The 13767-nt window shown below is 32.8% G+C and overlaps 1 protein-coding gene across 2 annotated transcripts in view; it reads right to left on the reverse strand.

Moving 5' to 3' along the window:
- LOC150110567 (max dimerization protein 1-like) overlaps positions 1-13767 on the reverse strand; it is a 144088-nt gene that overhangs the window by 25829 nt on the left and 104492 nt on the right. For both annotated transcript variants that reach the window (XM_090399771.1, XM_090399780.1), the window contains 2 exons: positions 8348-8462; positions 4952-5135 (listed from right to left, as the gene is read on the reverse strand). In XM_090399771.1, the coding sequence (XP_090255897.1) occupies positions 4952-5135; positions 8348-8462 (299 nt within the window). The remainder of the gene's footprint in view (positions 1-4951; positions 5136-8347; positions 8463-13767) is intronic.

Consider the following 13767-nt stretch of genomic DNA (forward strand, 5'->3'; position numbering starts at 1 on the left):
GCTAATGAAACTGAATTTAGTTTCATTAGCTGAATGTAAAGCTTTTTTTAAAAAAAATTAGCATTTATCCCTTTAAATAATCAATAACAGAGAATCCTTACAACCAGATTTTAGCATCATCTCTCACAGAAGCTTTTGCAATGGACAAAAATGGTCCCCTTGTTTTCCATAATGTGACTGAGGTAAAATGCCTTACTGGTTCTTTATATGCACAATAACAAGCTGGCTAGTTGTGCAGTTCAAAGCACTGAGACAGACAAAATGAAAATTGCTCACACTCATTACACAATATAAATATGTCTTGTTGATTTTATTACTGCACAAAAAAGTATTTAAATTATCTGAATATTACAGTTTTAACTTAAAACATGCTTGAAAATTTGTATAAAAAAAAAGTCTAGAAAGTGTTACTCTGTTGGCTTTAAATGTATTTATTTTTTTACATAAGCAATTTTATGCACTTTTTATTTACATTGAAATAAGCTTATTTAAGCTTGTGAATTGTACCTTTAAAGGTTGTAAACCGTCCATACATTAATAGCGTGAGTGGGCTAAAGATTAGATAATCAGAAAACCCTGTGCTAGACCAAACCTGGAGCTCTTCCAAGCTGCTTCAATTTGCAAGTAAACAGTGCAGTGATCTCAGACTAGGCAATAAAATTCATCCACTAAAGAAATTCTTGAACATTCAAGTCCATTATGGGATTCAAAGCCGCAACTTGTTGGCTGGAGAATAGACACAATATCCACTTGGCAAACTAGGCTGGAAAACTACTCCTTAACATGTAAAAAACTAAATAAATTAGCTTTATACTAAACTCCTAGTTTCTCAAATTGTGTCATCATCATAAAATGTTGCGTTATTTTTTAAATCCAGATTTTAACAAGATCTAGAAAACTAATTACAGATAGCTCATCCCTTTTTTTGTTTGTGCATACTATGCAAACTTACAATCAGGTTTATCACTTAAATGGTTACTCATATATTTTGATCAAAATGATTTTTATGTTTTAACAAATCAGAAATGATCATCTGCAATAGTTTGTCACCTCACATTTTATTATTTTTTTTCATTATAACAACCACCCAAAAAATATGGTATCCTATAGCATATTAATGCTGGGCAGTTCAAAGATTAGATAAGTTGGGAGCCTACCTCGGATACAAAATCCAACAAGGATAGGAAGAAGTGCTACAGAGGGCTATGAAAATCATCTGAAATCTAAAGACTTGCACAACTATCCACACTGCAGTGGAATTCAAATCCTCAGTCTATGGGGCAATCCCTTGCTTGGTCACCAAGACTAGCGATATTATTTTGTGCAATATCATCATACTGGAAGAATATTCCATGATGAATTTAAGGAAATGCATTTTTTATTTTATTTTATTTTTACATTATGCTATACAAACTATGAATTCATGTTTTGTCATTTAACTCAACAAATTAGAACTAATTTAATAATATAGCATATCATCCTCGAATCTAAACAAGTATTTCAAAATTTATTTGTAAAAACAAAAATTATCCACAGAAAGAGAGAAGGAATAGAGAAATAGGTGAAGATTTGATAGTACCAGAACAAACGTAAAATGTATAAATTATATTTCATCTTCTCTTTAACATTTTAGGCACAGTGATCTGTTGCAGCCAGGTAACTTGGCTTCTCATAACCATAATCATTATCATGACTGGACAGTTCATATTATCTACGAGCGTGGTCTGAAAAGTTCTTGGCTAACAATGAAAAAACAAATTTATAATTTCAAAATTATTTTTATTTTTCAACATAATCTCCCTTAAGACTAATACATTTATTCCGGCAATGCTACAGCGCCATTATCGCATCCCTGCAGTGGTTCTCAGTAAGATCTACAAAACACCCCTCTACAGCTGCAATCACCTGTGATTCGAAGAAAAACACTGACCAGTGAGGAAGAGTTTTAATTTTGGGAAGAGATAGAAGTCAGAGGAAGCCAAATCTGGGGTGAATGTTCCAACAATTCATAGTGCAGATCCCTTAATTTTTCCCATTACCAAAATGCCTTTGTGGGCAGGTGCATTGTCCTGATGAAAGATGATTTTTTTCTTTTGCAAACCGGGTCATTTCCACGAATTTTTTCATCTAGTCTGGTTAAAAGATCGGAATAATATTCCCCGGTTATTGTTTTACCCTTTTCAAGATAATTATAAACAAAATGCCTTTAGCATCCCAAAACACTGATGCCATGACCTTTCCTGCTGATGGAACCGACTTTGTCTTGTTTGGTGCTGAACAACCAGCTTCTATCCACTGTTTTGACTGCTATTTGGATTCTGGTGTGTAAGGGTGAATCCAAGTCTCATCTATAGTAATAAATCAAAGCACAAAATCAGTTTTATTCTTGTTATAAAACGCTCCAAGCACTGTTAAGAGATTTTCATGCGAGTGCATTTTTGATCTCCTGTGAGCAAGCGCGACACCCCATCTTGCACAAAGTTTTTTCATTTGCAATTCTTCATGCAAAATATATCCTACACATTCTTTTGAAATGCCTATAGTCTCAGCAGTTTCACACACTTTGACTCCCCGGACATCCAATATAATATCACGCACTTGATCAATGATTTCTGGTGTTGTTACACTTTTTGGACGTCCTTCACATGGATCATCTTCAAGGCTGGTACGGCCACATTTAAACTCAGCAGCCATTTCTTAATTGCTGAAAATGAAGGAGAAGAGTGCTCATAAACTTTTATGAATTTCAAATGAATTTCTTTAGTGTTAAACCTTCTTTCAGAAAGAATTTTATAACCACACGATACTCAATTTTATCCATTTCAAGCGATACAGGCGACACTTTTGCTTCAGACAGCTGTATAAAACAAACTACTTGATAGAATGACTTGCAATTTCACATGAATGCTTATGACAGATGTACCAACTTAGAAAAAAAAATCTTTCCGATAATGTTTCCATCTGTGGTTGAGGCCAAGAACTTTTCAGACCACCCTCGTATATGGTCTGCTAAGCCTATCAGTCACATATGTTCTATAACTCGTTTCTGTCTTGCAAATGAAAAACCAAATTTCCAGAACAAAAAAAAAACAAAAAAACCTCTGTTTGATATTGGTTAGCTTTTATAAAGGCTCCTCATATTACAAATGGAATCGAACTCAGCTGTTTTCAACTAAAGGATATAATCACTATTAATAAAGCTATGTTTTGAAATTTGAGCAATACTACAACAGTGACAACATAAGTATCCGTAATAAAAATGCTAACAAAATAGGATATATAGCATGATCTCATTACTACTTCTACTGCAAATCCATTCTTTTAACTTGTAATTATCAGGCCAATGCTTATCTATGGATATGTTAGTTAATTATTTCAGTCACTCACTAGCCAGGTTATTAGTGACATTTCTACATATTAAATCTGTAATATTCATATAACGAAATCAGGTTAATTGAGAACACGAATGTAAAGTACATAATGGTAAAAAGTAAATAATCAATGATTAGTGAATTTATAATAAAACATCTTGTATGTAAAATGAAGTACTGAGAAAGGAGAAGATTGACCGTAATTCAGAAGTGGCACTTCATTATATCCTATTTTGTTAGCATTTTTATTACAGTATTTATGTTGTCACAAATTTCAAAACAAAAATTGCGTTCTCAATATTTAAAACGATATTTGTTAAGTGGACACTTGGAATCAAACCCTGTTTTTGTAGCAGATACATTATAATTTGTGTGCATGTGTGTATTTAGGTGAAGTTAGTAAAACAAGCCTTGGATGAATAAATCGTTGGAAACCAGCCTTGGACGAATAATTAGTCAAAACATTAGTTGAGAAATGAAACTTGCAGCAATGCATGTGACATATCTGCTGTCTTTCTCCTTTGAAAACCCTCCCAACTCCATTCTGGCCAGATAATTGTTTTAATTTTAAGGGACCTTAATTAATCTAGAAACAATATTCTTAATTTGGTTGATTATCTATTGAGGAAACTAATTACCTGCAACCTTCCTTTCATGCTGAAATTTTTGAAGGACTTTAAGCTAAATTAACATTTTGAAAATTATTAACAGATAACAATATACTCATGCTTATTAAATGAATATGCATTCTATACTAATAAAAAGTATGCAAACTATATAAGAAACAATGATATTCCAAAATAGATTAAAATTAGTTGAAAATGCTTCTGTACATATGTTAACATGATATGCTGAAAACCCTGCCACAGAACACAATTTTTTTTTGTTCGTAATGCCATTTCAGGCTCTCCAAACATGCTGCACACTAGTTGAAGAAAATAGTTTGCCACCAAAAGACTCACAAGTATCCATATCAGTGGAATTTGTGTCCACAGCTTCTGATGACAAAGAAAACACTACTGATTAAATTTCATATTTAGCGCAGTAAAATTCCAGAAAGTTACATGACTAAAATGTAATTGCAACAATGCTAGCCTTATATTGGCAAACATATTCTTCTCTTAAAACAAGGAAAATGATTCATTAAGAAGAATTCTACCTAGTTTTTAAAAGAACCAGGTCAGTGAAAGCCTTATTCAAAAGACACTAATAAATTGTGAACATACAGACTCATGAGCAAAGTGAGGCTTGCTCATGAGACTGGTTGCTTACTTTGCTATAAAATGAACCACAACTTTCATTTAGTACTTTTATGTATTTTGATTTGATTTATTTCTATTTATTATGTTGGATATTTTTTTTCATTTAATAGATTTTTATTTTTCCAACAGAGTAACAAATGCCACCCCACAAAAAAAAAAAAAAATTTTTTAAAAATCAATTTAGATTTTTATTTCTATGAAAATCAGTCACTCTGATAAACAAAAACAGAGAACTCAGTGCATCATGTACATTAACATAAAGTGGCACCTACATCGAAAGACTAAAATCCAATACACACCCAATCCAAAATCTCTTACCTGTTTCGGAGGTGGATGAGGTAAACGATGCAGAAGTTAGCGAACTACATTCACTAACACTCCGTCTTTTATACAGGTGATCAACTCTAACTCCAAGCTGATCCAATTTTCTTCGTAGATACCTCTGTTCCCGTAACAGCTGGTCTTTTTGAAACTGTTGTTTCCTTTCTTTTTCTTCGAGACTCTGAAAGAAAAAAGTAAACAAAAATGGAAATGTTGCTTCAACTACTATTAACTAGTCCCCCCCCCGTTGTTGTTTTTATTTCTTAAAGTAAAATGAAACAAACTGGCAAGCTGGAATATGTTAATTAAGACAGCTGCTACACAAAGTTTATCCAAGGATTCACAAACTTTTTTCTGGAAGAGGATATTAATGTAACAAATGTTGCACTAATATCCTCTTCCACTACACCTCTAAATCAAAAAATTAGAATGATCAAAGAAAATGTGTTTGAATGATTTGCAATTCTAATTTATTGCACAGAAGGTAATTATTACCAGATATGAATTAGCATTATCTAAATCTACATACATTGTAGATTATATAACCATGTCAACACATAAAAATTTAATATAAATTATAAGAAAACTGTTATTTGAAAACATGCACAAAATTAGAATAATTTTTAACATGGTTCAAAATATTAGAATAATGTGAAAATAAATTCTTAATAATAACAGTCAAAGGGAAACAACATGATAATTAGTATTTTTTTGCATCTCCCTTAGCTTTTATGATGATTTGTAAACAGTTGGTTCATATTATTTACTAGTGGGTCACAGTCTTTTTTTTTTTTTTATCAAAACATGCCCATATCAAAACATGCCCTTATTTCTGCAGACTAGAAATAAGTCAATTTTTCAGTTTTTCTTCACAATATTCTTCATTAATCTCCACTCATCTCTTGATGTAGTTATTACCTTTCAACTGCTATTGCAGCAATTATTTTGAAAACTCCAGTTATTAGAATACTGTCTCAATATTCTATTCACGCTTGCTTGAGAACATTTCAATTCCTTAGCAATAAACTGTTGAGTTTGGCCTTCTTTGTGTAGAGACATCATATGAAACTTCTTAGCCTCTGATGTGTCACTCGTTCGACCCATGTTTAGCAAATGATTAATCGAAATCCCACAAACAATTCCTCACATACGAGTAAGTTCTGCAGCTACTGAATTATATGCTATTTCTATGCTCTCTTCAAAACCAATCAGAAAAATTTGGGATATTCTAATATTCCAATGAAGCAGCAGAGTGTTACTTCCCATTTCAATCTGTGTTTGTCATCCAAGGCATAGTCTAATGGGCACCTGACTCTGTGCATAGTCATAATTACAGATGTAGTTTTTATACTCTTCCAAGCAGATGCTGGATGATATTCCAATCTGCATATAGTAGGCCAACTTGCAGAAACAAGGGACTCTTGTTTCTGCAAGTTGGTCTACTATAGGTTCTGGAACGCCAGGAAATGAGAAAAGGAGGCATTGACTCTTAGGAAAATGAATAGGCAGCCAGTTTCAAGTGGACTTGAAGACAGTAAGAGAATGTATGTTTTCAAATAAATTCTGGCTATTTTTATTCCAACATACCATGGACCTAGGGAACAGTGATCACTTTGCCATAAAGTGTATATAGCAGGTCAAGGATTGGTGGATTAGATATTCTGTTAAAAATGTAGCCATTAGATACAAAGATGTGGCATGCATGGTGAAGTATGGCTATGGTAGATGCTCAACTGAAACAAAATTTAATGGCTTTATTAGACTTTTAATAATAGCAATATTTCTGAGGGGAGGGATAGATGAGAAAGTGTGTGAATATATGTCCACATGAACATATTTTCTGTATACTGTAAAAGATAATCATTCAGAAGACATGTTATTAAGGTGTCTAGAGAGCCTAGACTATCAGCAATATGTTGTCCATAGTAAAATAGATCCTAGATATTGACTGTTGAGGTGAAGGCCATGAGGTCAAACTGAGAATGCATCATCAATATATCTTAGCCAGGTAGCCAGAATGGTATTATTAAAACGAGCTAATAAAGCCATTAATCTCCATTTCAGCATGCCATCTTTCACAGCACTGAATATCTGATGTCTACAAATTCAAAAGAATTAACAAAATACTTAACCTTTCCCCCAATCCTCGACTTTCTACACTCCGATTATAGTAATATGATCACTATTCATTCTGCCTTTAGGTATATCAGAAAAAACATCCAGAATTATGAAAAAATACAATCTCTGCGCTTCCTTCATTCAAGCTCAACTTGAACCTGGCTACACTTATCCATTCATCCAAAGAGTAGCCAACTCCTTTTTCTGCTAGTTATTTATTGGTGTGTACAAGGTCCTTCTCTGCAAGCTAGCCTACTATGGGCAGTGAGATCTAGCAGCCATATATCTTGGACACCACACACAGAATCAAATACTCTCAAAAACTGATTTAAATAAATGGATTTGTTAAACTTCCTAAGATATGTGAAAAAATAATTCTAAGGAATTCCGAGTTATAACCTAGACTTCCCACTACCCACAGAGGACTAGCTATGATTCCAGACTTTACTTTGTGTGTTTGTTAGAATTTATATTATAATCATAAAGCTAATTTGGAGAAGTCAGGCCTTCTCCAAAGGTCATTTGGTCTCAGAATGGTTATCTGGCAACTACAGGTTTTCCTTTTAGGACAGTAATTGTTTGCAGTTAAAATTTGAATTTTTTCTACTCCTCTAGCTGTATGCTTGAGGATTACAAATTACTTGGATAAATCCTTTATCCAAGTAATTTGTGCTCTGACAATGCTAGATAGAAAACCAGTGAAATATTAGTGCATGCAATAAGTTAATTATATTTATTTTTATTTTGGTGTTTATACAGTGAAGCACTTATGAATTTTGAAGACAATAGTGGCAAAAACAATAAAGACAGAATAGAAATATGAATATTAGAAACTAATTTATTGCAACTAGAAAGAAGTGAATTTTGAATGGATGAAAAAAGTTGAAGAAATGGTTGCAAACTTCTGCTTGAAGTGGGTTGAGCAAGTTAAAAGAGTGAATTCAGAAAGAATACCAAGAACATGAAATGAGAACTGAGTGAGAGAGAGAGAGAAAGACCAAGACTACAAAAAGAGGTGAACACCCTAGACAAGAGAAGATTTAAAAAAGTAACTTGAGCTGGAATATGTTAATTATAAAAAGAATCTGATCTAGCTGACCTGACAGTTCCTTGAAAAACAATTAATAATGACGAATTCTATTATATTTTCAATTACTTTAATAATTCAATTATAAGTTGTTCCAAGTTAATGTCTGCTGAACTAAACAGAGAAGATCAGACAGTTCAAGTCATAATTTAAAAAAAAAAATTATATATATATAAATTAACTATTACCTTTATGAAACCTTTGGCTTTTGTAAGTAGACCCAATGTTGTATGTCGACTGGACTCAGGACCTAATGGTACCATTTCCTTTAACTTCTCCAGACAGTTCCGTAAATGAGCTCGCCTATATAAAATTAATGATGTGCAGAGTCATAAAATATTAAAAAATGTTTAATACACTTTCAACAATAAAGTAGATGGGAACAGATGCATAAATATTACTCCCACATACAATAATACAGTGCCTTATGATGCTTCACTTTATGACAATTTGCTCATACAATGCATTTTAATTATGACCAGTAATAACTATGCTGCCATGCATCAACTGATGAAGAATATTCATGAACTTTTATTTATGCCATCATTGTTTACTCCACCTCTGAATGTTTTGGTAAATTATAAACAGTTTATGACTATTATTTTATTTTATTAGTGTTAATAATGGCAGACAAAATTCAGATTAGGATGTTGTTGCTCCAGCGAAAAGAAGGTATAAACCTATTACTTTAGATACTAAGATTCAAACTGTTAAATTTAATGATGATGATATATCAAACTCAGATGCTGCAGGCCAAGATCAACTCACAGCACTGGTATTACAGTTATTAAAAACAAAGATAAAGTTTCAATTGAAGTGAAAAATGCTACACTTAAAGATACATAAATTAAAGATGCCAAGAAATTATATTCTTGGATTAATCCTTTATCCAAGTGTAAGGAAGTAAAGTTTGCACTTTAAGTAATTTCAGGACTGGACAACTAGTATATAGAAGCTAATGACCTCACATCACTTACCTTAGTATCCCATGATGCAAAGCACATATCCCTATGGCATGTATTATGCTATGCATTATGGGAAGGGTCATTACCCAGACCGGTTTTGACCTTTATTAAGGTATCATCAGTGGGAGCCAGACCCAGAAGTGATACCAAGGTTGAAGTAATACAGAAGTCATATTTTCATATAAGAGTAGCCAAAAGATGTCACACTTTATTATTAAAATACTCTGGATTAGAGATAGATATTGGAAGTTTTTCCACTTGATTATACTATAAATTAAAGATGCCAAGAAATTATATTCTTGATTTAATCCTTTATTCAAGTGTAACTTTACACTTGGATAGAGTATTAAACATTTCACTTGATCTTACTTTTGTTAATATCAAGGTTCTCAAACAGGAAACAATTTCTATTCTTGCAATAAGCATTACCTTAAGCTTCTCTAATCTTTGACACTCCTTTTGTTTTGGCACCTACAACAGTCTCTTTCCACCTCACATCGCACATCTCCCACTGTAACTTGGATGAAGTGTAAAGGATAAAGTATAAAAGATTCCACACTTCCACAGAGTGGGACTCACTGAGATAAGCTGCTCTACAATATGTGATCCGCTGTCACACTCAGGGCTGTACTTACACTTTCCCCAAGATGGGCAAGGCCTTAAGTGCTTGATGCTCTAGGGCCAATCCCTCATTGTTTGGGACCTTTAAATTGACCTAATTTTAGAGCCTTGTGCACCTGTGATGATATGTATGGCCCTGGTCAAACTACACAATTCAGTCTGCACTTGAATCATCTGCTATCCATTAAATAGTATTTTTGTTCTGTTAATTGTGCATGCTGATATAGCTGTTTTATGGGATCAAAAACCTGAGCTTCTGGGAAGCAAAAAAAAACCTCTCCTTATGATGAGAATTGATCTTGGGAGGTCTTTTACTATCGAAAATGTGTCCTGTAGTACTCCAAATGTACTATGGAGGCATTTTTTACTTTAGTCTTTATTATCTTCTCTCTGTTACTTTACAGACTGTTAGTCTTTATTATATTCTGTGAGTTTTAGCATCATTTCCTGATAGGTATCTGCAAGGGTTCTAGAAAATATTATAAGTATTCAAAGACAATTAAGTTTGCAATATTATTACTATCTTCTTATCAAAAATTTGCTCACAAATGTATTTCTTATTTGCAAAGTATCCAGTACCATCAGCTTTTACAATATGGCTTTTAAAAGCACTAGATGATGTTGTATCAACTCATCTAGTTCTTAGCCTTCTTCTGGATCTCTTTCCAACCATTCGTATGTAATCAACTTTTTTATTCAATTTTCCTCACATTCTGTTAAAGGAGATCAAGTTGCTTTTTTTTTTGCTACTCCAAGCAAAATTTTTACACTCATTTTGTTGATCTTTGCATTTTTTTACCTCAAAATTAAAAAAAAAATAAAAAAATAAAGAAATCAAAATCAAAAATTTTATTTCATGGAATAGAAACTTCTTATTTCCATAGTAGTCATTTTTATTTTAATATAATTACTAAAGCCAAAATCGCATTTACATCCACAGTGAGAGACTGCTTGAAGAAAGAACATTCTAAGCTTAATTCTAGTCATTGCCTAGAGGAACTTTTTCTAAGACTTTCTTTGACTAGTTCCCAAGTTAGTCAATCTCTAGCATAGACAAAGTAGGTCCTCCCCAAACTTGGGTTTTTAACCCCACACCCCAAGAAAAAATCAACCTAAGAACTCACTATTTCAGATATACAGTTTTAGAGATCACAGTTGTTAGCTATTTAAAATCACTGATAGTCTTTGGCCATCTATCCGTGAATGGTTAAGGGCAGAGGTTCTCGCCCCAGCAATTTCCGAAAGTAAGTTAGGACTAAATGGTTTTGACCATGCTGATGGGAAATAAAAGATGTTATTTGTAGATTTTTTTTTATTTTATTAAAAGGTGCTGAGTTATGGATCTAGCAAGGGTACTAAAAACCTAGCCACATCTGTTTGTACAGGCAGCATTAATAAATTTCTACTAAATCAGGAACATAGCTGTTCCTGATGTTGTTTACAATCATCAAAAATCTTATTTCAACAAGATTAAAATGACGAGGAGGGAGAAATCACATCACTAACTATTTCTGATTACATTTGGAATGCCAGAAAATTTCTACACAGTTGGAAAAAAAAAAAAAAAAAAACGGAAGGAGAAGAATGTAAATGGCCAAAGACACTGTACAGGCATCACTTAACCATTCTGGGCAATTTATTCCTGAACTCTTTTGCCTGCATCATCTTAAAAAGCGCACAATATCACATAAAAACCTCTCATAGGTTAAAAAGTGAACCAAGTACCGAGAAGGCAGGAAGTTAGTTACATTTTAGAAGCTTCGCATCTTTTATGTTGCTCCCAACCACAAAAGGCTATTTACAAACCTACAGTACATTTTGTAAATGAATGAACTAGGGATTTTTTTTCTATTTTTTTTATACTATTTATCATACCATCAACAATAAATAAATCAGTAATTATTAAAAAATAATGTCAGCAAATAGTAGCTGATAAGGTGCAGTCAATCTGCCTTCTCAGTACTTGGCGCTTTTTTTTTACTGACTCTATAAATAAAACGTTTCTACTGTATAAATCTAAGCTTCTTTATGCAAGAGGGTATTCTCAGCTATTACAGGATACATTTATATTTTTTCATCTCATATGCTGCTTCCATGGGTTTTCAACAAGGATTAAGATTACAAGTTATAAAAAATGTTCTTACAATGGCTATACATTTATATATATTTATTTTTTTTGTAAAATGTAAAAAAAAAAATTTCAATGTAGGCTTCAAAATTTAATGAAATTTGACCGAAGCTAATAAAATAACCAAGCAATGGCAGATGTAATTATCTACATAACTCATTATGTCAAAGTACATGAATTTATGGATAGAAACCTTTCTGAAACAGTTATATTATGAAATCACCAGATCTTTCACAGAGTTAAAGATCATGTTGCATATCTAGTGAAAACGATACTTCAGAGACAATACAATAAATACTATGTGAATTTCTTTGTCAACTGTAATAGGATGCTAACCAAAATTGATTGGGTAGTTTTTACCCACAGTTAAAATTCAAACAGTTCATTACTGTCATCAATACTTACTTACAGGTCTTGACAGTTCACAACTGGCTAAGTGTCCTTGGTTTTCCAAACATTGAATCAGTACATGTTGGAAGTTTATCACTTGGTTAGACTATAAATTATATATTTAGTTTAATCCTTTATCCAAGTGTAAGCAAACAAAGTTTGCACCTGAAGTAACTTCAGGACTGGGGAAACTCATGGCAAAGGTGGACTGATTTTTGGAAAGAGGGTGTACTATCATGTTTATATTAAAATGAGCTGTATTAACTGTTCAGAGAATGTTTCGTAAACCATGCCCACAAATCTGTTTTATACACTTACAACAAATTGGAACTATATATAATTAGAAGAAACACACGTATAAACCACAGTGAAAATTATTTAATTGTAAATATTTCATCCTAAGTATCTTAGGACATCATCAGTACAGTATTTAAACAAAAATTAGGAATAACATACAGTTAGGGCGCATGATTACAATAGAATCTCATGAAAACGTGCATAACGTGCTAAAGTAGTACAAAAAAAAAAAAAAAAAAAACCGTTAATTATTTAACACAGTTTTGTATGATAATTTCCCATACTTTAGGAATAGTAAGAACATCGTTGCAGTTTAGGTTTGGTCTGTGTAGTAGGGCTTCAGAACTTTCTTTGTATAAACGTTCATGTTTAAATAAAGATCTATGTAAAAGTTCAGCCTTTTCCCAATGGATCCTATGGTTTGGATTTTCAATTCCATGTTGAGAGAGGCCAGATTTCTGCGGTTTAAGAAGACGAACGTGGTCTTGATGTTCCGAGATGCATTTCTGAACAGACCTACCTGTCTGTCCAAAGTAAGATAATTTGCACGAGCATGGAATCTCATAAACACCAGGTAACATCAAGGTAACATGAGAATTTGTCCTTAGGAGAAGGTAATAAGTTGTAAATTTGGTTGATAGGTTTGTATACAAGTAGTGGCAAAATTGTATTTCTTCATAATTTTAGAAAGAAGTTCTGAGATGCCTTTAACGTAAGGTATGGGAATCCTATGCACTTCTTCCTGTCTGGTTTGATGTATGCAGAAGTCACTGATGATTTTTTGAGTTGTTTTGGGATTATATCCATTTAGGATGGCTGTATTTTTGATAACTTCTAATTCCTGGTTTAAAGATTCTTCGGAGGAGCAGAATTTGTGTGCTCTGGAAACTAGTGATTTAATAATGCCAGATTTCTGAGATGGATGATGAGCAGAAGAATTGTGAATGTAGCGACCTGAGAATGTAGGCTTGCGAAAGACAGAAGTGGCGATGGAACCGTCTTCTTTTCTTTTGATGTGTAAATCCAAAAACTGTACTGATGATGTCCTAAGATACTTAGGATGAAATATTTACAATTAAATAATTTTCACTGTGGTTTATACGTGTGTTTCTTCTAATTATGAACGCACCACAGGTTTCGTTATTTAAAAAAAAAAAAAATGGAACTATATATAATTTTCAGGGAGTTTTAAATAAATGCTTATGAT

Source organism: Typopeltis vanoorti, chromosome 1 (genome assembly GCF_054136105.1).
Source record: "Typopeltis vanoorti isolate ZY-2024b chromosome 1, IOZ_Tvanoo_1.0, whole genome shotgun sequence".
Taxonomy (NCBI): Eukaryota; Metazoa; Arthropoda; class Arachnida; order Uropygi; family Thelyphonidae; genus Typopeltis; species Typopeltis vanoorti.